Source organism: Vulpes vulpes, chromosome 15, assembly GCF_048418805.1.
Source record: "Vulpes vulpes isolate BD-2025 chromosome 15, VulVul3, whole genome shotgun sequence".
NCBI lineage: Eukaryota > Metazoa > Chordata > Mammalia > Carnivora > Canidae > Vulpes > Vulpes vulpes.
This window is the reverse complement of record NC_132794.1, coordinates 71,491,791-71,517,680: the sequence shown is the minus strand read 5'-3', so window position 1 is coordinate 71,517,680 and position 25,890 is coordinate 71,491,791. Positions and strand designations below refer to the sequence as shown.

The window sequence follows — 25,890 nt, the reverse complement described above, 5'->3', positions numbered from 1 at the left end:
AATAAGATTTTAGGCCTATCAGAAGAACACTGTGAAAAGGCTCTCACGTCTTTATTTAGTATCCTCATGCCAGTGTCGGGGCACTGTTAGCATGAATTAATGAAGATTATCTTCCTTCTATAAATAGCATCAATCTTCATATGACCAAAGATACAAAAAGAACAACGTGGCTGGTCCATCTAAATTTTACTCCTTCACTCTTTCCTTGCCTCTTTCTAGTAAAAATGTCAGGGGATAACAATACTGCCAAAAGATAGGCAAGCAAGAAAAAAATAATGAGCCTAATACAATTTATGAACCAGATCATCAAGGCATAAATGGCACTGAGGTCAAAGGCACTGATTTTTCTGTATAAGTTGGAGACTGAAGGAGTACCATTCTATAGATCAAAATTAATAGCTGAAAATACCTCGTTCCATCTTTCTCAGTAAGGCTCTTTCTCTCTAGTCAACACGTAGTTATGGTGACTCAACTGGTCAAATTTCTTCTTAGCCATATATGCATTCATCTGGTCTTACAGAAAAGAAGGGTCATCCCATGGGCCTCTTCCCCACCCCCAATCTGCAGATCAGCATGCTCATGGGCACACTTCACTTGCTTGCCCTCACCTATTGCTTGGAAGTGAATCAGAGACTGCTGGGCTGCCGTGTTGAGAGGGTCCAGCTCGGGTATTCACCTACAAGGAAGAAAGAATCTCCATCAGTCTTGTGTTCTGAGGACACAGTTCCAATTAACCTATAATTTGCCACAAATTTCTCATTTCACTATGAAGGTTAATTAGCTTGTTGCTAGATAGACCTACAGTTGGAGTCTATTCAGTATATAGGTTACAGAACTGTACAACCCGTATATTACATAATACACTTTTCCTGTCATTATTCAAATACTTAAACAGCATTGAACAAAGAAGAGATAAATGGGAAATTTTCAATCACCATCTAGAACTGAATTCAATTCACTGCTTTGTTTTGTTTCATATACAAAACAGTATGTTCAAAAAAAGAACATAAAGAATACATTCAGAGGTTAGTGGTGAACCTCAAGTTTTCACACCCTTCCAAATGTAAAGCCAAACAGAACACTGTAGAATGTTTCTTATTCACTGAAAAATGAGGCCCAAATAATTAATTATAAAATGCTTGAATCTAATACAATAGCCAGCTTTTCTTTCAAATGTAAAGCTGTAAGCAGAAATCCAGAATTCAAAAGACACAGAACAAGGAAAAGACATTAAATCGATATATGATTCTAACATAAATATGTCAAAAGAAGAGGAGGGTATTCTGTGTGCAATATGCTTATGTGCTTAATTAATCACTGAATTGAAGTCTGTATTTTCATCCAAATAAATCTTTGTGGACAATATACCTAGAGTCATCCTGAAGAAATGGACCAACCAAAAATTCCAAATAATAAAAAAATATGGCACCAAAACCCTTCGACCCAAATATGTACACATACTGAGCAAATACTACAAATGAATCCCCCTCCACATCCTGTTTAAAAAAAAAAAAAAAAAGAATCGCTTGTCAGAGCTTGAGAAAGTGCAGTTTTATTTGACATTTCAATAAGTGGAACACAGCATTACAAATCCATCTAACTTTACTGAAACAATTATTGAAATTCGTACCTTCAGGCCATGTATGTTCCGTTCCCCAGGAGGCTTGCAGGCTGAAACAGTAATTGACTAAATTGTAGAACACATCAGGGCCATTTACAAATTTGCTCAAAATGAATCGTTTAAAAAGAAATGAGGGTGACACCAAAATTAGCAGAGAGAAATGATTGAAAAGTGGCTCCCAAGACCCAAAGTGGGAATTATGAACCAGGGTTTTTAACTTGCAGGAGTGAGCATTTATAAATGCAAAGAGCTTTCTGACACCACCTCATATAAATTCCAATTTCTGCTTAAAACATATAAAAATCAAGTTAACTGAGCTAAAATGATTAGATTCCTTTCATAATTCAAATTTCTGCAATCGTTCCTCAACTCTATTACATTGTATATCTGCTATCACTTAAACTACTTTGAAAATAGCTAGGTTATGGGGGGAGAGGGGTAGGGAGAAAAGGGTCTTTTAATGCCAGAAAGATGGCTAGAGAATCTAAAATGGAATATTCAAGTTTGAATACCAGTTTGCACAGCAATAAGTAGTCAAATTTATTAAAATACAATGATAGCATTAATTTTACTTTTTTTTTTTTTTTTTCAAATTTTGACATCCTCTAGTATTTAAATCTAAAGATAAAGCAGTGCCAGTCAGGAAAAATAATATTAATTTCCGGACATCACCCTGAGTTACAGGGTAGTACTTTTCCAATTCAGCAAATGCTTCTTCATCAAATGTTAAAAATACAAGTGTGTCCTACCCATTTTATAGGCTGCTTCCATCTGAAAACTACAGTGCCCTACATATTGTATGTTAAAGGGCTGTCAATTTTGATTGATTGTTTGGGGAAGGATACATTTTATTTTTTTTCTCCTCTCTGAGGTACACGAATTCTTCGTCTGTTTCTGACAAAAAGAAAAGCAGTTTAATAATGAGAAGATGTGGATAATAAATACAGAGCGGCCTGAGCCGCTTTAATTTTGCTTTAATTAGTTGTTGCTTTAATTTTGTATATTTTGAGTATATTCAAGTTTATTGTTATTTTCCTAGAAAATATATCTAAACCTTAATAAAGAACTTTTGTTTTTCCAAAAATACATTAAAATTAGATTCCAAACTTCTTTCCATAAAATGGAAATTAAGTTTTTGAACAAAAGTCACATACATTTGATGCCTGGTCCTTGAGGGACCATTAAATACTTCCTAAGACAACACTTCACAGTATTTATACTTAAGTACCCAGTACGTTCATGAACTTCATTTATTTTATTTTTTTTTAAAGATGTATTTATTTATTTTTATTTGTGATAGACAGAGAGAGAGAAAGAGGCAGAGACACAGGAGGAGGGAGAAACAGGCTCCATGCCGGGAGCCCAACGTGGGACTCGATCCCGGGACTCCAGGATGGTGCCCTGGGCCAAAGGAGCAAAGATGCTCAACTGGCTGAGCCACCCAGTGATCCCCTGAACTTCATTTAATAAGAAAGTGACTAACTAAGGAATTAGAGACAGGTATCAAGTCTTACTACCTCTTACCTTAAAACATCTGCCTCTTTACTCAATTGGCTTCTCAAACCTTTATGACTGGAAATCTAAACAGTATTCAAAAAAAAAACCCACTAACCTCGCATTTCCTAAAGTTATGCAGTTAAAAGTTACATAAAACTAGTAATTTTTCATACTTATTAATATGTAATGTATCTTTTAACTACAGAGAGCACAGCCATGAGCTGGGAGTTACCATACAAGGCAAGTGTAATCTTATTTGGAATGAGAACACCTGATGTTAGAACAAAATTGTCTTCTCTGCATTTTCTCACTAGTTCACTCTAGAAATTCTTTTTAGCATAGGGCCTGACCAAAGAAACTAAGGTCTGGGAGCCTCTGACCAAACATGTATTAACCCAGGTAATCTACCCAATATGTCTATATCCTTGTATAAGTTTGTATTAATCTCATTTATAAAATATAGGTAAATAAGCAAAGAGCAAGACTACAGAAAACTAAAATGAGTTTTACAGAGGAGGCTGGGTGGCTCAGTCAGTTGAGCATCTGACTCTTGATTTCTGCTCAGGTCATGATCTCAGGGTTGTAAGATGGAGACCTGCGTTGGGCTCCACACTCAGCCGGGAATCTGCTTCTCTGCCTCTACCCCTTCTCCCTTGCTTGTGCTGGCTTGCTCTCTCTGTCTCCAATAAATAAAATTTTTTGAAAAAAATTTTTAAAAATGAATAAATAAATAAAATAAAAATGGATGTTATGCAATAACATCCAAGAAACCACAGAGACAGGGAGACTGAGTCTCATATTTTAAAAAATTCAAATCTGGCTTGAAAGAACTTTATTTAATGATTTATTGGAGCCTAACAGGTCTGTGTTAGGACTACATGTGATGATCACATCTCACGTACTGTCTTAAGTATCTTCTCCCTATAATACTGTTCTCTATACTCCTACCAACCCCCCTCCAGACTATCCCCATCACATTCCATGAATATTTTCATTTATATGCCCTTCCATTTTAAGCAAATTATAATTTGAACAAAATTCTTACTCAAAGAATATTGAGAATAACTTACTCTAACCACTTATGGGCTGCTATGTACTCTGAAGTTACTTAACCTCTCTGAACCTGCATATTCTCATCTATACATGGAATCGATAATGCTTAATAGGCAGAAATGTCAAGAGAATGAGAAATGATAACATTTAAAGCAATATTAGTGCCTACAGAGCAGATGTCTAAAAACAGTTGTTAACACCATGAGAGGCAGCACAATGGTGTAGACAAGAAGACTGCCAAGGACTGGTAGCACAAAATAAAAGAAAAAAAACGAAACTTAGATTTTGGATGAAGAGAATTAAATCTTGGGGGGGGGGGGTTACCACAAAGACCCACAGCATCAGAACTTTCCAGGTCACCATACTAGAGTTTGCTACAACAACAGTGATAAAGTCAAGTAGGGAAACAGTGAATGGAAATTTTCAGCTGGTAAAAAAAGTATTCTTTGTGGAGAAATAATTTTGAAACTTGCCCAAATTCTCCCGTCACAGAAGATAACAAGAAATGATCTGCATCCCTTCTTACTGGCCTATGCACAGAAATGGCAACATCTGCTTTTCTTCCTGCTTTTTCTATTTTAGTTTTCAGTCTTGAGATACAACAGAAGTGGATTAATCATAATATTTGTTTCAGTCACACTATCAATAGCTCAATTTCATTTACTCACTTAGCTCTTTAATACATTATTATTAATAATGTACGAAGTACTCCCAATCCCACTGCCCACCTTCATGCTACAAAGGTATAACTCTTGAACCCAGACCTTCCTGTGGGCTGGCTGAGTCGGCTGCCTTTGGAGACTTGATCGGTGTAAATAAGAGTCTACTGGTTAATTGAGCCACTCAACTTCAGAGAGTTACAGGTAATGAAAGTCTAGAATGTTTAATTGAAAAACCTGTATCATGATTATTTGTACAGTATCAGTTAACAAAGATAAGCTTAACTTTTAATGATTTCAATTAAGTTACTTCTAAAAAAGTTACAGCATTTCCTTATCTGCTCCATCAATTAGAAAATATTAATTCCAAGTAGGGCAAAGTATAGTGGGGGAAAGACTTGATGATTTATATTAAGTGGTTAATTAAACTGTTCTTTTTTCCTATTCTTCAAATTTTGAGGGAACATTTATATTACAGCTGATCAATTGTATCTGATACAATGCTAGTTCTACCAATCTAAATTGGAAAAGGAATATTATTTGACTAGGTGATTCACCAATGCTTACCCTCATCAGCTAATATTTTTGGAAACATAACAATTAAATTCCCATTTATGAAGATTTTTCTGTTATCTGGAAAATGCCATCCCCCAAAACCAAGCACCAAACATTATCAATTCTCTCCTAAAAACCTGCAGTAAAGCTTCACTTCTATACCAGCTGAAAGCTTTCTCCTCAACAGCAGCTTTGGCTACCATCATGAGCCACAATTTATAAATATCTGAAATTAAAGTCATTCATTTGCCTTGGTTTAGAAACCATGTGGACCCCCAAAGAGTTCTTTAAGCGAATATAAGTATGTACTTCAAAAACAAAAAACAATCTAGTTAGTTTAATTTACTCTAGTAAATTAGATATTTTATCTGCCATAACTATAATACAGCCTGCAATCCCCACGATAATGAATACTTCTTTTGTTTTTTCAAATTAAGAGCTAAACATCATGTTATGTGCATTTAAACCTTTGGAAAACATAACTGTTGATGAAACAGTTTACTGAAATAATCATTGTTGATTAGAATTTGTTCAACATTACCTCTTGGAAATATCTGCAGAGGCTCTATTAACTGTCCATTTACTTGCTGTTCCATTACTGTGGAATAATACTGCAAAGAGATTATAGAAAGAGATTACTCAGTAATGTATGAATACTGGAACAGACACTTATGGGTTGTTTAATTCATAGTACTTTTGTAAATTGCTGGTATATACATATCAGCCTCGAGAATACTTTTTCCTATTTGCACATAAAAATGGCTATAATGAATATTCAGGATTGAAAGTCCAGTATAATGTTATCCTCCACACTGTCATTTATCTTTAAAAGTAAAAATGTTGATTAAGAATTTAGCATTTAATCTCTAGAAATATTTTGAAAATGACAGGTATCAAAAATGACACAAAGCTTTTTAGGGGAAATCTCTCAAATTGCCTCTTGTTCTTTTCTCTGGGTTTTGCAAAGCAAAATGAAGACACTTCACATTTAGCTCGGACCTATGTGCCAGATAGTAGATCAAACATTACACATATTTGTGTATAAAGGGTACAGATAATGGAAATCTAAACCATAGAAACTGTGCTCAAGCAAACAAGACATGATTCATCCAAACATGACAGGATTAATATGATAAAAAGCTCAGTTTTAAGAAAACATCTTTTATGCTTCACTTTTATAAATAGTATAAAGTCTATCTGTAAATAGTATAGAGTACATTTCACTTTAAAATTCTGGGCACCAAAAATAAAGTTCCAAATGAAAAAGCTTTCATACTCCTTCATAAACACAAATTCAATCACCAGGTTGTATTACAGTCTGATACCTGTTTTTCCTTAATTTGCTAATTGGTGAATATATGTCCGCCTAACCTAGAGATGGCTTCTGTGCTCCCACTTCTTTTAACATTTGGCAAACGACAAAGTGATGCTCATGGCGGAAAAATATCAACAACAGAAACCACCGATTTTGTGTTTTGAGGGGTTGTCACACACAGAGCAGATCTCTCCTTTTAACTCTTGCTGTATCTAATTTAAAACAGACACATATTATGTAACTGCCACTTTTTTGGAAATTCTTCCTTGATAATCATTACTTGCTGACTTTCCTAAGAAGTCTTTTTTAGAAGATACAGACATACATCTTCCTAATGCTTTTATGCATATTGCAAACTCAAGGTTTTTGTTTTTGTTTTTAGAAATAAAGGGGAGCTATGTAATTCTACATCATCTTGGGAATCACAAGTTAACAATCTAAGGCCCTTTGTCCTAAGAACAGATAAAGTGGATTTCTGATAGCTATGGACTGATACAAGTGTACCTTGCTCTCCAAGGGCTTCCAAACTGTAAAGGACGCCGATCCTCTCCTTCTATGGACGTAACAGCCTATATGCATACGGCATAAACATGTGTGACATACACTCTGGAATACATACTAAGCTGAATGTCTTTCAGGAGACTATATTCCTTAAAATCTCAGAAATATACCGCTCGCCATTACTCAAACAGTGATGACAAGTAAATGAAATATCCATCATGTAAGCTGTCAACCTTTTGGGACGGCAATAACTGTTAACAAGTAGTCTGGAAAAATTGTCCGAAAATGACTTGTCCTCAGCACACAAGTATTCGAGGTTTCCATGGAAAATTAAGATGCCAGTGGCTATTTGGAACATTGCTCAGGTATCCTTTTTAATGGGAAATTTGCTGGTTATTGATCCACAGCATGTACCCCCCTGGTTCTGGAAGGCTGCAAGCAACTTTCCAATCAGTGGCTGTCAAAAACATTACTGCCTTCTTATACTGATACAAGACAACAGCAGTGGTGCTGTTCTCCTATAGTTAATGCTTTTCTTTAATTAACTGCTATGTACAATAGGTACTACTTCACCACCGTCCTAGAAATCAAAACAAATAAAATATCCTTATGCTTTATCTAACAAATTAATTACAGGGTTGTCTGAAACTGGAGCTTGGGGTCAAGTTTGAAAACAAATAACCTCAAATGTAAAGGGTCAGAACAGGTGCAATGCATTTTTTTCCTACTATAAAACCTTGCATGCATGAAATTGACCTGTTTTCCAACTTTATTTATTTACTTCACAAAATAAATAAATAAATATGGTTTCCTTTTCATTTCAGATCTGTGCCAAATCAACTGGCAAACTATATATGCTTTTATAATCATTGTACAAAATTTTTAGCCATCTATAACCATCTCTTTATGCTACAATTAACAGTCACAATAATGATATTGTGTGCACTTGCCAGTATTTCTAAAGCAAGCAGTTGCATTTGTTTTTTGTTTTCTATAATCCTTCCAAATCCAAGAGACATTTTTTTTTTCCCCACTGAAATACTGGGTTTCATCTCTGTATTAACAGAGACTCTTGTGATCCATACAGCAAAGGCATCATCAGAAAGACACTGGTAATTAAACCCATGGTCTGGGTCCACTGTAGGCAACTGAGTCTGAAGAGTAGGCCATGTGAGGACTGGATGGCTGCCAATGAGGCCCCAAGCCCAAGAGCTCAGGCTGCTGCATATGTAGCTTTTTTTAAGGAATAAGGATACAGCATGGGGCCATGCATACCTACTGGCACAGAGCAATCCTTGCAGGCCGTGGGCCTGTGTCATCCAGTAAGACAAGCAAGGCACTTGGGGGAATTAGAAGACCCCAGTGTAGGAATCTGAGTACTGGTCATTCCCCAGCACATGAGCTCTGCGAAGAAACACTGGCTGTGCCACATGGCCAGAGGAGTGCCATGAGACTCACCTGAGGGAAAGAGGCTAGTCCCAAAGCTATAGAGCAAGCTCTTTCTAGATCTGGGTAGTCTCTTAGTTTTTAGAAATCTCCTTTTATTTATTTATTTTTAAGATTTTATTTATTTATTCATGAGAGATACAGAGAGAGAGAGAAGCAGAGACACAGGCAGAGGGAGAAGCAGGCTCCATGCAGGGAGCCTGATGTGGGACTCAATCCTGGGTCTCCAGGATCACACCCTGGGCCGAAGGCAGGTGCTAAACGGCTGAGCCACCTAGGGATCCCCGACAATCTCCTTTTAAAGAGAGTTTTTCCAATTTTGTTCTACATAGTGATAAAATAAGCAATAATGACTTCCACTAGCCCAAAACAAACTGAAGAAAACAAACAAAAACCTCAATCTTGTGCACCAAGGTATTTAATATGGCTTGGACAGAAAAGTGACCAAGTGACCTTTTCTTTAAAAAAGATTTATTTATTTACTCATGAGAGACAGAGAGACAGAGAGAGAGAGAGAGGCAGAGACACAGGCAGAGGGAGAAGCAGGCTCCATGCAGGGAGCCCAATGTGGGACTCGATCCTGAGACTCCAGGACCATGCCCTGGGCTGAAGGCAGGCACCAAACTGCTAAGCCACCCAGGGGTCCCCTCAAGTGACCATTATAATAACATTAATGGGGCCATAATTGGAAGCTAATCAAATAATATCCCAAATGCAATCTCTATAATTCTATCCTGGCTTTTATTATTCCTGACACAGAGCCCTGCACGTAGTAGGTGTTCAATAAATATTTAGTGACTGAAAGGGGGCCAATTCTGATTCTGCTATCTACAACGCAGCCAGGCATTGAACCTCACTGAGCCCTAGTTTCCTCCAAATGAGAGTAAATCTAGCTAGTCTATTACATTTTGAGTTGCCATGAAATCGACCTGCAGCAAAGGTGTTTGCAATGGCACTTCATAAACTATGATGCATTACCGGAGGTTGAGAAATTAAAAAGTTAACTCCTTACCACTAAAACAACAGCACTTTCTGAACAGAAGCGCTCCCACATTTAAAAATACAAAAATAATTAGGTACAAAGAGTAGAAAATACTGTGCTCAGACTGAATACATCAGCAGCAGTCATAAAATGTGTTTTCCGCTGCTATTCCTGGCAGGATCTGTTACATGCAGTAATTGCAGCAATAATCAATAAGCTAACTGAGTAAAAGATTAATCAGTTTTGTGATTGCTAATGGAATCTTCAGTACCAGACTCAGATTAGTTTCAGAGTCCCTCTGAGATGCTCTTCAAAATCCTTAAACAATTTTAATAAGGATGTGACAAAGTTTAGCACAGTTATCCAAAAATCTAATTAATTTGAAACAGAGGGCCAGATTCAACGAGGGGATAGGAAGTACAATTCTTGGCTTGTTTTGTTTGCAAGTTTATGAAACAGTGTTCCTATTTGTTATGAACCTAATTCTAATTCTAACAGCACAATTCAATCAATAATTACAACATTTTTTTTTCTTCATGGAAATCTGCCATATAAAAAAACTCAAATTCCAAAACAGTACAGTTTAATTTTACAAGGCGCAAGTTCTCTATTAAAAGAGAAAGACACACACACACACACACACACACACACACGCACACACACACAAAACCACTTACTGACTACCTACTGTGTACTTGGCTCAATACTAGCTATTTATGTTTATTCATTTAATTTCTCACAACCCTATCCTATTCTGTGAGTATCATTCACAGATGAAGCAAAGAGGTTATCAGTGAACAAAAAAAACTCTAGTGCATGTACTCAGAAACATAAAATGTATGTTACTATTTAAGAATCTAAAGGCAATTCCTCTTATTTCTCATATCTCAAAACATTTAAATAAACCAGGCTACTGGGCAGACTGCTGAGCTGGTAGGGACCATGGCTTCTTTGGTCATACCCTATACCAGTGGGTCATACTGCCAATTTTTCAAAGACTAGGGACACATGGCACCACATTGACAGGTGACCTCTCCCTCCTTCTTCAGCACCTCCGTCTGGTTTACCTCCTCTCCCTTTGACCACTCTACTCAGTTTCCTGTATGTGGTTCTTTTCTCACCTCTCCTTTAAATGCTGGAGCTCCCCATGGTTTTTCATCAACCTTCTCTTCTTATTTTATACTCTCCTTGAGTTAACTTCAGCCACTTCAAAGGTTTCAATTACCAGAGGAGTCATTGAGACTAATTAGGAGCTGATGAATCACAAATCTTTATTTCCAGCCCAGATTTCTCTCCTAAGATTCGGAACATACCCAACTGGTTATCCAGGGGCCCCTCAAATTCAACAAGTCTCTACCTCTCACACCCCTCCCTCATGCCCTAGACGCATCTTCCACCACCTGGGCTCACTGTCTCAGTGAATGACATGACAATGACCTAGTTTCCTAAGCCAGATAGCTGGGAGGAAGCCAGACCATCTCTCTATCCTTCCTTCCCACACTCAATCAATCACCAGTTTTATTAATTCTGCATCTTTCCAGCTTCTCAATTCCTTTGAGCTAGGGCGCTCCATGATCTAGTCCACCTTCCTTTCCAACCTCGTCTCATACCCCCCCCCCCACCTCCCTGTGGAGGTGATTCATACCACAACTGAATCAAGGGTAGCTCCTCCTGAATGCACCAGTTGTCCTTACGCCTGAGCTTTGACACACTGTTCTCCCGGTCCAAAACATCCTTCCTTGTCCCTTTGTCCTACCTTACTCCATCTGGATGCTACCCTCTTCAGGAAGCCTTCCCTGTGCCCAAAGCTACATCAGGTGCTCCTTCTTTTGCTCACACAGCACCTAATGCTTAAGCATATTATGGCATTTATCATTCTGCCTGGTAATTATGAGTTTTCCTATCCTCCCACGCTGAACACTGATGGCTTTTTTGTTACTCTCCCTGAGTGGACCATGGGCTCCTTGAAGGAATGAACTATATGTTCACTATACCAGCGCCACTAAGCACAGCACTTGACCACATAGTTACTAGTTCATAAATATTTAACTATATAAAACTGCCTGTACAAATAAGTGAACACATCAGTACATGAGTGATCTCAGGTCCTAGTTCTGCATTTATTAGCTGTGTGACCTAGAGAAAGGCATGTAGTTTGTGCCTCAGTAGCCTCAGCTATAAAAATGAGGAATATGGGGGCCCCCGGGTGGCTCAGTCAGTTAAGCATCTGACTCTTGATTTCAGTTCAGATCTTGATCTCAGGGTTGCGAGTTCAAGCCCCACAATGGGTTCCACACTGGGCATGGAGCCTACTTTAAAAACAAAAAAAAAGGGAAAATAACCTGCCTTGCTTACCTAAGGTATTAAGAAAATCAAAGGAGCTAGTATATGGGAAATTTTCTATAAAGCACTTGAAAAAAATCTTGAAATAGGGCATAGGGTTATGAATCACCCATTTCCAAGCAATAGGACATAGAAGAAAAGAGTTCATAACAGTAGAGACCAAATACAGAGGTAGAAGAATTTAACTGTTTATCAAGGCTGAGTTAATACTCCCTCCCTTTCCCTCAATTACTATTGTACTGCAAACAATAAAATAATTAAATGGGTATTATAAAGAATATTGTCTATATTTCTTCTGGAAGTTCATCAAGGCCAGGGGCCCTGTCTTGTGTATTTTATTATCTTGTATGGCAGAGGTATTAAACTGGAGTCTATATGGGCCTTAGGAGAGCCTTCAAAACCTGAAATTATATGTGAAACACTACATTGTGTGAATTTTCTAGGAAAAGAACAAACACCTTTCTTCAAATTTTCAAAAAGGCCTGCACCCCTAAAAACCTAAGAAATCACTGCTGTACAGTGCCCAGCACTGTGCCTTGCACATAACAGTGCTCTACAAATATTTAAGGGAAGGAGGCAGATAAGAGATAAGAGACATGGCAACTACTCTCGTTGCTTCTAACTTAACTCTGACAAGTCTTACATACCAAATCAGGTTTATTTATGTTTGTTCTATACACATAGCAAGACAGTTTCCTAAACCTCTCTTTAACATGCCTTCTAAAGACTTTTCAACTTCTAAAGAATAAGCATGCTGGTTTTTTCCTACTAATGATAAAATTTTCAAATTCCTGTTCAGTCAATACTGCAAGCATACTCCATTTTAAGAAGCCCAGTCAGTAATTACAGTAATAATCAATAAGCTAACCAACTATTTGCAGTCCATAGTTAATTTATTAGTTTTTCTAGTGAGGAGCCCAACAATCTGAACTCTGTTAAATGGCTACAATTCCAATTAGAACATTACTTAGTGTGTCCTCAGCTATAGTTTCTTTTGGTTATTTCTTATATTTTACATTGAGAGGCTTTCCTTCTATGACACGGACCTCTTAGGAAGCACACAACTGCTCCAATAGTGAGAAATAACATATAAAAGCAAAGCTATCTTCAATACCAAATTAATAACTGATTTACCTGGTTTCAGATCTCCCCACTTCTCAATAATTCCCTGCCCCTGCCCTGAGGCACTACAATGTGTACATGCTCTTCCCTGAGTGTTTCTAGACTAAAGATCCATGTATAGTCATGGACTGATTAGATAATGAGAAAGAAAAATCACAGTGAAAAGTCTTCCAGTGAAAAGGTCAACAGGGAACCACCCTGGGGCCTGCTTATAAGCTAATGTTATTGGATAGATGTATTTATTAATGATTTGGAAGTGAAAAAGACAATAAGTTGGCCACACTTAATGATAACACTATTTGTTTTGGATAGTAAGACCATAAAGGGCATTAGGGAGCTCCAGAGGGCCTTAACAGAGGTGTGGGCAGCCAGTGGCTGATGAACTTCAACTTGGCTAAGTCTAAGGTAATGTATGTTGGCAGAAGGAGTTCAAATTTGTATTCAGCAATGCTTCCGAAATGCAGAGGATCCTCTTGGCTGAAGCTTTCAGAGTCATCACCATGGTTGGCTGGGGGGCAGTGTCTATACTGCCCCTTCCTCTGATATCTAGGCTGCAGCAATTCTATTACATTTCTAAAGGAGAAGTTTAAATGCAGTAGTTCCCCCCTTTCCCGTAGTTTCACTTTCCATGGCTTAGTTATCTGTGGTCAAAGGCAGTCTGGAAACAAACGACCCTCTTTTAGATATGTCATCAGGTCAATAGCAGCATAACACTAGGTTCACAATGCCTATGTCATTCACTTCACTTCATCTCATATAGGCATTTTATCAGCTCCCAGAATCACCAGAAGGGTGAGTGTAGTACAAGAAGGTATTTTGAAAGAGAGACCACATTCACTTCAGTATATGGTTATAATTGTTCTATCTTATTATTAGTTATTGTTGTTAATCACGTGCTGTGCCTAATTTATAAATGAGACTTTACCACAGGTGTGTATGTAGAGGAAACCATGCAGTATACATAGAGCTTGGTACTATCCATGGTTGCAGGTATGCACTGGAGGGGATCCTGGAACTCATCCCCCACAGGAAAGGGAGGACTGCTACAGTAACTCCAAGAAATCTGCCACTTAAATAAAATAGGACCATCAGGCCATGCAGAGAGCAGGTCAAATGTGACATTCCCTTACACTTTATTTAGCCATTTCCAGTAGTGCTTGATAAAGATCCAGCCTACTACTCAACTTCTACTAAGAAATGAATAAATAAGGGCAGCTAGGTGGCTCAGTCGGTTAAGTGTCTGCCTTCGGCTCAGGTCATGATCTCAAGGTCCGGGGATCAAGCTCCACATCAGGCTCCACACTTAGTGGGGGTCTGCTTCTCCCTCTCCCCTTCCACCCACTTGTGTATACACTCTTTCTCTCTCTCTCTCAAATAAAATCTTTTTTAAAAAGTGAAGAAATAAAAATAGCAGTGAGGAATGAGTAAAGAACATATAAGTAAGGGAGAAACATATATTAAGAAAAAAGCAACTTGTTTTGAAATTTTCTATTACTTCAGTTTATACCTTTCTGGACATATTTCCCTGGTTGATAATTTACTGAATTTCTCTAACTTTACTGTATTGTAGTATATTTACATTCACTTTTCAAATATATGTAGAAAATACCCCTCTCATTTCTGGTAAGACTGCCCCTAAGAGAATAGAGGCTCATTAAGAGCTGCCAACAAGGGCCTAACAACCTGGTTATGCCCCACAGCAATCCTACTGCAAGAGGTCCATCATTTCCCTGCAGCCCACATCTCCCCTGAAGACAAGCTCCTAGTCATAGCCCCTATGGGGCTCACATGGGTATCACATGGCTCTACTGCCTCATGCCAACTGCCTTAACATGGGACCCCAGGGGAACCAGCCTACAGGCTACACTGAGCCCTCCACAGAGATTGAGCTGAACTGGAAGCACAACCATGTTAATGACAAAAACCTGGGGAACCCTGGATGGCGCAGCGGTTTAGCACCTGCCTTTGGCCCAGGGCACGATCCTGGAGACCCGGGGTTCGAGTCCCACGTCGGGCTCCCGGTGCATGGAGCCTGCTTCTCCCTCTGCCTATGACTCTGCCTCTCTCTCTCTCTCTCTCTCTCTCTCTCTCTCTGTGACTATCATAAATAAATAAAAATTAAAACAAATAAAAAATAAACTAAAAAACCTGGTGGTCCAAAGCACCCCAGAGTGCCCCACTATCACCCTGCCTGAGGACTGCTGTGCCTGTCTTCTCCTTTGCTTCCATGAACCACAAAATAAACCCCTTGTTCTGATGCAAGTTTCAGTATGCTTCTGCTCCTTGCAAGCAAAGACGCCCCACAATATTTCACAAAAGGGGTAAATAAGAGGCTACCACATTTTTGTCACTATTTCATGGGCATACAAGTGTCCCAGGCAACAAAGAGAAGGGAGTTAAAATAATGTGCCTCTGAAAAAAAAGTTTTATTCTTTGACTAGGATTAAAAAAAAAAAAAAAAACTTTACTTACAGCTTAGAGCATGTGATTATTTGAGTAAAAAAAAAAATAGTAATTTCCAAAACTATTTTCGTATTTCATTCATTTACCTCTCTTTGTCCCACTTCTCCACCCTGCCAGGAGAATATGCTGCAGTATCAACTGTTCAGGTGAACCACACTGAGCTGATTTTGCCACATACAAAGGAAGTTCAAAGTTGAACCTATTTAAGACGGAGCACCATGCGGAAAATGAGCTTCCAACCTCTTACTCTTTGAAGAAAACTACTTAATAGCAAAAGGCCCTGGTGCTGTTAAATGTTCAACTCCTAAGTGGGCAACAAATTCTGTGGTAAAATGCAGCCTTGTGAATAAGGACAAAATCTTGACAATTTCAAAACCCAGGGCACTCATTCAGGTAAGCACCTGACCCTTGATTTTGGCTCAGATCATGATCTCAGGGTCCTGAGATCTGGCCCTGCATCAGGCCCCATGCTCAGTGCAGATTCTCTCCGTCCCCCTCTGCCTCTCCCCTCGCCTTGCTTACACACACTCTGTCTCTCAAATAAATAAATAAAATATTTAAAATTTTAAAAACCCACAAAGTATTTTTTTTCATTCTTATTCAAACTCAAGTACACTAACATTCTAATAAATAGCATTCTTATTTGAAATCAGGAAAAAAGTAGTATTTGCAAAGCTTCCTCAGCAGGACCTCAATAGATGCCAAAACAAAAACATCATTTCAAACCACCAGAAGTAAATAGACTGGGAGTCAAAATGTGGGACCTTATCCAGGCCTTCCCATTCATCGGCAATGAGACCTCCAACTAAATCTGCCCTCTGAGAGCCTCAGTTTCCTTATCTATAAAATGAAACAGCTGGACAAGACTTCTAAGGCTACCTACTGACTCTACTTGAGTAACTGTATGATTTTAGAGGCAATCTCCAAGTTATGTATACTACGATAAAGCTAATCATATCCCAATTTACAAGGTGCTACAGAGGTCAAGGAGTATCTTTCCTCATTGTACCCAACATGTAAAAAGGTACACTATGGTCAAGTATACCAAAGGGAATACTTATACTCCACTAAAATGCAAGGTCTCTGCCATAATGGGAGGCATTACAGTTAAACTCATCCCATACTCTTCTGGCAACATGGAAAAATGTTATAAAGGCAGAGAATGGGCAAAATGAAGAAAATTATTCTTGTTAATACTGTACTACACTCACACAAGCCTCTCAGTATCGAGAGAACCAGGTGTAATAAATCCTGTACTAGACACACGATTTAGCAGAAACAAATATGAATCCATTTACAAAAGCAAAATGTACTGCTGAGTTTCTTAATGAAAGGTCACCCAAAAGCCGAGGTTAACATTAAAATAACCCCTCCTATAACTGGGTCCCAGTGATAGATAAAGCTTGTGATGAATCAATAAACAAGGCCCCGTACTATTGTTTGGTGCTGAAAGGAAATGAAGCCAGCACTGCCAGACAACAAATACAGAAAGATGGAAGGAGAAAAACAACATTGTATCTTTAATCTTTCTGGAAAATGAGAGGGGGAAACAAGAACATCAACAAAAATGTAAACTATATTAAGGGAATATTTAACAGAGTCCTTTAAATAATTAGCAACGATCAGGTATTTAGTTTTCAGAATATGTAAGTTGGGTGTACTTTTTTTTTTTTCTAATAAAGCATTTCAGATTCTAATTAAAAAAATACTTTATGGAAGAATTAAAAAGATACAATAGTGTCAGAGGAAAAGCCATGATCCCAGAAGTGGAATATTGTAGCAACATAACTTACAAGAAACTACGCTATAAAAACAGATTGTTGATTAACACAAACTCATAACAAAACGCAGAGAGCGATCACAATGGTGCTGTAATAACACTTGGCTGCTGGATTCTCTCAATACATTAAATATCTCCTTGGAGACCAAATTACTTTACATTTTCTTAAAAGACAATTTATTATAGCTTTGTTTTCTTCTCATTATCTCTTAAAAATATATCTAATGAAGAAAAGAATACAACTTCTAAATAACTTACATAAAACGGTACTAATGTGTGACAACAGACTTTGGTTTAATATGTTGGTTATTATTTAACAGCACACGACAACTTATTGTCATGACAAATCCTTACCACGATGTGATACTCCATTTGTAACATGTATCAAAAACCACTGTATGCCATTATTATGGCACACATAAAATTAACAGCCTAAGGCTGCTAGCAATTTAAATAATTGATAAGTTTTCAATTAAAAAGGCAACATTTTTAGGTCTAATATGAAAATCTATTTAAATTACTGATAAAAACTTATGCTTCTATTGGCCCAAAGCCAGAAAATGCTTGCATTCAAGGGGGAAAAAAGTAATTCTGCAAGTTGCAACTCAGATGTTGCAAATTTTCTTCTTAATTTTATGCAGACATCCCGGCTGTTTATTCATTTAACCTTTGTAATCAATAGAAAAGAATGATTAAGGGATTTCTGGTAAAAGTGTCTCTAGTTTTGCTTTCCCCATCTGGATTTTAAAGAAATAATAAGGGTACTACAAATTTATTAAATTTGACATGAAAAACTAAGCTGCTTTTTACAGTAAATACAGGATCGCCTGTCAGCATCTCAATATCTTCCCTATTCCACCACCCACATCCTGGATTCAAAAAGTTTTCAGTCACAATGAACCTGAAAAATAAAGACTGTGCAGGTTTTCCATAACAGATCAGCAACTGAGGGCTATCAACCAAAGTCTATTGTGAGATTAGGTCCAAGTGGTTCTCCTTATAGCAAAAACTGGAACCCAAAGGAATTTTAATCATAAGAATCAAGACAGGGATGCCTGGGTGGCTCAGTGGGTGAGCATCTGCTTTCGGCTCAGGGCGTGATCCCAGAGTCCAGGGATCAAGTTCCATATCAGGCTCCCTGTGAGGAACGTGCTTCTCCCTCTGCCTATGTCTCTGACTCTTTCTGTGTGTGTCTCTCATGAATAAATGAATAAAACCTTAAAAAAAAAAAAAAAGAACCAAGACAGATCAAGGGCACCTGGGTGGTTCAGCCAGTTAAGCATCTGCCTTTGGCTCAGATCATGATCCCAGGATCTGGGGATAGAGCCCCACATGCCTCCCCACCCTCCCCACCCCCCACTCAGTGGGGAGTCTGCTTCTCCCTCTCCCTTTGGCTCCTCCTCCCCCACCCCACTCGTGCTCTCTCTTAAATAAATTTAATTAATTAAATTTTTAAAAAAGAACCAAAACAGATCAAAATGACAGGCAACCAATTTTATTTGTGCTTTTTGAGGAAATGATTCCCCTACTCTTTACTTTTTAAAAATGTTTATTCAGAGCCTGACTCTACATAAACAACACATATATGATGGGTAGGACTATCTCAACAGATAAGAGGAAAAGGAAATCCATTTAGGCTTTAAATGACTTAAAGCTTGTTCTCTCAGGGATATTTTCATTTAAAAAGATTTTGCTCAAACATTCAGAATCAGAGGAGTGGAACATAAGTTAAAATCCTTTGGGGACTTCAGGTTCCCATGTATAAATATTTAAGTGAATTAATGAGAAAGCCTGACCTGATCAGTGAACCACAATGCTCGGACCACTATCAATTCATAAAAAAGTCTTTACCATCCACTGCAAACTGATAAACAATATCAATTCACTATGTGGTAGATCTGAAACTAATATAACATTATATGTTGACTATACTTCAATTTTTAAAAATGAGGGGTAAAAAAGAATATAGTGAGTTTTACATAAAACTAAATTTACTCACTTTATCTTTTTTTTATTTTTAAGTAGTTTCTACACCCAACATGGGGCTTGAACCCACAACCCAAGGTAAAAAGTCACACAATCCACTGACTGAGCCATCCAGATGCTCCTAAATCTACTCACTGTAATGGTCACCTTTACTTTTGAGATTATGTACTGTCCATCATTTTTTAATCTTTAAATGACTCTCACTGTTTTTCTCTGTTAGTAAAATAATGTTCAACAGTAGATAACTTTTATTATTTATTTATTTTATTAATGTGTCCATCTGGCAAAGTAAAATGTTACAATACCTATGTCCTCCAATCTAAAATGAAAATTAATTAGTTCAAAAATTGATTAATTCATGAAATCTACATATCTGGGGATCAGTGAGCTAGATGATTTCTTTTTTTTTTTTTTGATGATTTTTTTTCAAACTAAAAAGCGGCTCTATAGAAATCTCAGAAACTTATGAGTTTAAGGACAATTATATAACTCTTAATATTTTCCTACAACACAAAAATAAATGCTACATTTGAGAAAGTAAGCATAAGTCATAAGGAATACATACTACAGATATCTCAACTAAGGTATTACATACACACAAATCATCCAGAATGTAATAATGACATAGAAAGCCCCCATACTACTGTGCAAAGAGGTGGATAGGAGAAAACAGCATAAAACACCTCTTACAGATCAGTTTTCACACAAGGAGAGGCTGAACATAAACTCCACATTCGCATTCATACTAGCCCTAAGACCTTGGGCATATGTCCTAGCCATGGCTTCCTCATCTGAAACATAGGGATGCTAATATCTATCTCACCAAGTCATTATTAAAACCATTGAAAATTAAATACCTTTAGCATCTAGTACATATATAGTAGGCAGTTAGAAATGGGAATGATTATTATCACTATGATCACATGCATAACATTTCTCAAAAGGCACAATTTGTCAGATCTTCCCAAAAGCACATTTTTTAAAGCATACCTTTGTGTGTGGCGATGTCAGAGACATAATAAAAATACAGTGATGTCAGTAATGTGCTCTCTGCAGTGGATGTATGTTGAAAAACTAGAACCCATCTGTGTATGTGTGTTTTCTAAAAATGAGCATGTCACATTCTCAGGAGAGTTAGCCAATCTATCAATACTAGTGCTAGACCTTTCAGCAGACAATCCTCCTCTGCCTTTCAAGGTACTGATGAGCCCTGCTCTAAATTCTCAGTGCACAAAGACTCTCAAATAAGTTAATGGGAAGTCAATGGGAAATTGACTTTTCCTACTCTGTGCTGGTCTGAATGCAACGCTCTGTTAATCATGCCATCCTTCTTGTTCTCTTTCCTCCTACCCTAAATTAAAACTATTGGCGGAAACCCTTACAGATATTTTACAGTTTTCATTACGATGAAACAATATCCCGGTTGATGCTGAGGTCCATCAAAAACCTACAACCTCACTGTTGGCTACAATCAGAGTCTCACTGACAAGCAAGGGCCCTGATTCCATCATTTCCACCATAATACCACTTTGCATTTGTATAGAACTTTTACTTTTCAAAGGGCTTTCACATCTATTATCCCATTTAATCATTACAATGACCCTGTGCAGTAGAAAAGAGAGGAGTATTATCCACAATTGACAGATGAGGCAGCCATAGCCCAGGAAGGTTAAGTGATGTGCCTAAGGCCAGCAAGCCAGCGGAGAGCAGGACTTGAGTCCAGGGCTCTCTCTTCTGGGCCAATAGAAAAGGTTTTGTAAACAGATTACAAACTCGGATAAAAGAAAATAAAATGAGTAAGAGGAAATAAAACAAAATAAGAGGACAGTACAAATCAGGGCTCAGGAAAGCTACTATGCCTCTTCATCAGAGATGGATTTGTCTAGCTTGGTATTAAAGTTTTAGATATAATAATATATATTGCTCTTATCTTGCTTATCTACTTCTCTTGCTCTTATCTTGCTTATCTACTTCTGTCCTAGACAAACACTAAGGCAGATTTTCACTAAAAATTGAAACATAAAAGAAAAGTCATTTCAGGATATATTCAAATCACTCTGATTCACTAAGTAACCCCGTAGTTCATTTTGGGATGGGAAAAAAAAAGGGTCAGTTAGTGCATAAAATAACTGAGAGTACATTTTTAAATCATGTATCCATACTAAGCCTGCAGCTACATTATAACTATAGTCTGTTTGGAAGGGTGAAAGAGATCTCCAGTTGAAAGTAGATTTTGAAAAATTTTTTAGAGCCCAGGGGTTCATTTTTAATGAGCCGTTACTTTAAGTACTGCATAAAAAATACAAGAAGCTGACAGCCCATGGAGTCTGCACCGTACCTAATGCAAAAGTCATTAAGATGCATTATTCTTAATGTTTGTGATATGATCAGTAAGTGTCTTTTGAAAAGAATGCCCTTAACTTTAACGTAAAGAAATCCTTGAAACCCTTATGCATCTGATAGAAGAATGTTATGGTAGCCGTGATTTACTTTTACATCTTCACCATGCTGAGAAACAGTGCCCACGATTACATTAACATGTTACAATCGTCCTCATTTGTGACACTTACATAAGACAGCATGGCCTTCATTTCTTCATCACTCCTCACTGTAATTCGGTCACCATCTTCATCTTCATCTGTTTCAAAGGCAATACAGTGCGAGTGGTGAGATTTGCAATTTTGAAATGCACAAGAACCGTGTCAGCTGGAAACATAACACAACTGCTTTCCACAACTTGACAGCCAAATCTTCAACACCGTATTTTTGAGGATGTCGAGGTTATTGGTTTGTTGTTTTGTTAGGGTTTCTGTTGTTCAGAATGTGAGCGGTCTCCATAAAGAGCCAAAAGTTTCGGGGACAGCTGAAAATTAAAATACTGCTTATGTCAAGCATGACAGGTATCTAGGCTAACATGTCACTGGAGTGTGACTAAACAGGTTTCGTGTGAAGGACTTTAAACACTGAAGGAGGCCAGTCTTGTCCTTCTTTCCCACGCAGCACCCCCTCCTTTATTTGTCCAGTCTTCCTCCCTCTGAGGCAAGCTATCATGTCACAGTGGCATGATAAAAATGGCTCACCTGTACTGAACATGACTACACACAAAGCACCATGATTTCATACTCCATACGCCATACCTCCTTAAAAACTTCACAGTGATCCTGTTGTGTGGACAGTGTGACTTGATTACTACTACTCCCTTTCCACAGAAGAATAGGGAGCCTAGTATAAGGTTAACTTGGGAAGCAACTCTAACACAATTATCCCTATATCCCATTCTATCTGGTATCTCACTTGCTCTTTCTGAACAGTTTCATTTCTGTTGGGTACTCTGACTATAATGAACTTCATATGGCTACTCACACAATTTTGAAAAAAATCTGATAGTCTTTTTTTTTTTTAATCTGATAGTCTTAAAACTGGAGGATAACCAGACTCTACAAAATACACAACCAGAATGTATACATTTGAATAAGGATATCATCAAAGCAGCCACATCCAGAAACTTATTTCCATGATGCTTCTCCTGTTCAAAATAGTTTTGAAATACATCTATGAAAACTGCTTTAAGGGGGCTGCCTATGTGGCTCAGTGGTTGAGTGTCTGCCTTTGGCTTAGGTTGTGATCCCAGGGTCCTGGGATGGAGTCCTGGGTCAGGATCCCTGTAGGAGCCTGCTTCTCCCTCTGCTTATGTCTCTGTCTCTCTCTGGGACTCTCATGAATAAATAAATAAAATCTTTAAAAAAAAAAAAAAAGAAAAGAAAAGAAAAGAAAAGAAAAGAAAAGAAAGAAAGAAAACTGTTTTGAAAACCCAAAGATAGACCACATGAAAATATCAGATCTCATTTTTGTTTGTCTTTTAAAGATTTTATTTATTCATGAGAGGCCCAGAGAGAGACAGAGACATAGGCAGAGGGAGAAGCAGGCTCCCAATCCCAGGACTCCGGGATCACGACCTAAGCCAAAGGCAGACACTCAACCACTGAGCCACACAGGTGTCCCTCTCCTGTTTTGTTTTTTTAAGTTTTTTTTTTTTTTAAGTTAAACTCCACATTCAATGTGGGGCTCGAACTAACAATGCTAAGATCAAGAATCACATGTTCTACCAACAGAGCCAGCCAGGCACCCCTATCAGATCTCATTTTTAACCCAAAATGGTGCCTCTCTGATCATTCACCCACACTATCTGCCAGGCAGGACTCAGAATGACTTTTGTTTATTTCTAAGTATTTAGTTAGCTATTTCAAGCCTCTGAAAATAAAGATCTGTCAACAAAACAGCCTATGTGATAGATTTTAAATGTATGGTTGAAAGAAAAATGCCAAAAAACATTTTGAGCAATAGAAGCACTGCTGGAAGAAGTAGAGCTTCCCAGCGGACAACTTGGAAGGGGCAGGCTCTCTCTGTTTGGATGCTTTAGCTCTGATGTACCTGTTAAACAGTCAGTGTTGTTGGTGTTGTTGTTGTTGTTGTTATTATTATTATTAGTCACTCTTGAATATCTAGTTGCTGATTTGATCAGATGCAGAGAACCTGATCCCAAGCCTGGAGAAACAGACAAATCTCAGGTCATAAAGAAAATGAGCTTACATGACATGCTCTGGGGACGCTTACTGAAAATACAGAGGGAGTTCAGTCCAGCACACGGATCTTTGCCTGCCATACCCCAGTGGCCCTCCCTCCCATCCAGCTGCAGCTCTGAAGATATGCCCCTGCTCAGTGGCCAGGCCCTAGAAACCCTAGGAGGGAGCTTGTATTCTTTCCTAATTAGCCTATTCTGGAGCAAAATGCTACTTCCTTTTTCTCCCAACAGCCAATAGCAATCTATCTAATCTAGCATGATGGGAACCAGCAGTTGAGCCAGCCCTGCTCAATGACCAAGCCAACTGCTCTCACTGGGGTTTCTCTCCAAAGCATTTGTTCCTGGATCCTGGATTGATCATGGTTCACTCCCAAAGAGTTCCCCAACTCACTGTAAATCAGTATCATCGAGTCACACTATCGAAATATCTACACAACTAAGAGCTGTCCAGAGTCACTACTGTACTATGCTACTAAGAGCTGCTAGTCTTCTGGATAAAAGGCAGAGAGTGGCCACTTTCAGTAACAAAGACAGCACAGGCCTAAGTATATTACATTTATAAGGGACTATATAGGAATCTAGCCCTTCCTTCCTTCCTTCCTTCCTTCCTTCCTTCCTTCCTTCCTTCCTTCCTCCCTCCCTCCCTCCATCTTTCTTTCTCTATTTCTCTCTTTCTTAGCTATAGACACAGTAAAGCCAAACTGGAAAAGAAAAAGAAATGACCATCCTAGTTTTGGAAACAAAAGGGAGTTTCTACTTTCTAGAAACCAGGATTTTCAAGATTAAGTCAAAAATTCTTACAAATGCAGTAAACAAAGGAGAAAGACAGATACAGTATAAAGGGATATAATGTTACATATTACCACACATGAAAACACTTTACACTTTTGTTTCAAAAGCAAGTCAAATTCTCTGTTTAGATGTGGGCTACAAGGATTTTTTTTTTTTTTAACATTTATTCATGAGAGACACACACACAGAGAGAGAGAGAGAGAGGCAGAGACATGGCAGAGGGAGAAGCAGGCTCCATGCGGGGAACCTGATGTGGGACTCGATCCTGAGTCTCCAGGATCACGACCTGAGCCAAAGGCAGATGCTCAACCACTGAGCCACCCAGGTGCCCTCAATGATCTGTTCTTGATAAAGTTCTGAACTTGGTAAAATTTCCAGCCTGAATAAAGTAGCTTTCTGTAACTCTCCTTTCTATATCAGAGCTAGCTACAGAGACAATGGTCACAAAGGTATTGCTTATATTCAAATTTCAATATACACAAGACCTCAGTAAGGTATCGGTCACATGAATGAGGAAGTGTTTGGAGTTTAATCAAACAGGTGAAAACCTTTTTTAGAATTTGTGAAGAGAGGGTACAGTTTCCAGAAAAATCATTTAAACCACAGTCTCTCTCAATCAGGAAGATTCACAACAATAAGGAGAGTTCTCTAAACTCTCAAAGCCAGAGCTTGAACCTTTAAGGTTTCTTAAAATAGAAGATTCTGGAATTCCATGATATCTCTAAGGGATTATTTCAGGAAAACAAAAACAAAAACAAAACAAACTGTGAAGGAAGTCAGCTACCAAAATAATTTCTTGCCTACCAGTCCCATGGAAAGCAGCTATGAAAACACTGTAAGAACACTTAGCTTTAAGTGGACAGAAAACTGAGGCCAAAAGGCCAGAATAGCCAACCCAGTGGTAAAATGTAGGAGCTATTCCATAAGGGGTCTGACTCCCAACAGAAAGATTTTGGTTAAGCTGAAAGATGCATTCTAATAAAGTCTGGGGATAAAATCAGACTTACATAACACAGTGATTAATAATGGTTCTTACAGATTATTAAGAGATTTCATTTTATGTAGGTATTGGTTTTCTTTACAAATTCATCTTTAGGGGACTGATAGATTCTTTACTATTTGTGATAAGTAGTTTTAATGAAGACTCCTATTCTTGTCACAGAGGAGACACAGTAGGAAAAGTAATCACATCT

At 38.0% G+C, this 25,890-nt stretch overlaps 1 protein-coding gene across 24 annotated transcripts in view; it reads right to left on the bottom strand.

The window, feature by feature from the left end:
- Positions 1 to 25,890, bottom strand: part of MAP2K5 (mitogen-activated protein kinase kinase 5) — a 259,266-nt gene that overhangs the window by 214,553 nt on the left and 18,823 nt on the right. For 15 of the 24 annotated variants that reach the window (XM_072738900.1, XM_072738899.1, XM_072738891.1 and 12 more), the window contains 4 exons: positions 21,894 to 21,961; positions 5,927 to 5,996; positions 1,631 to 1,671; positions 609 to 676 (listed from right to left, as the gene is read on the bottom strand). In XM_072738900.1, coding sequence (XP_072595001.1) covers positions 609 to 676; positions 1,631 to 1,671; positions 5,927 to 5,996; positions 21,894 to 21,961 — 247 coding nt within the window. Of the gene's footprint in view, positions 1 to 608; positions 677 to 1,630; positions 1,672 to 5,926; positions 5,997 to 21,893; positions 22,187 to 25,890 lie in introns of all 24 variants that reach the window. The other 9 variants (XM_072738910.1, XM_072738904.1, XM_072738909.1 and 6 more) reach the window with 2 other exon arrangements.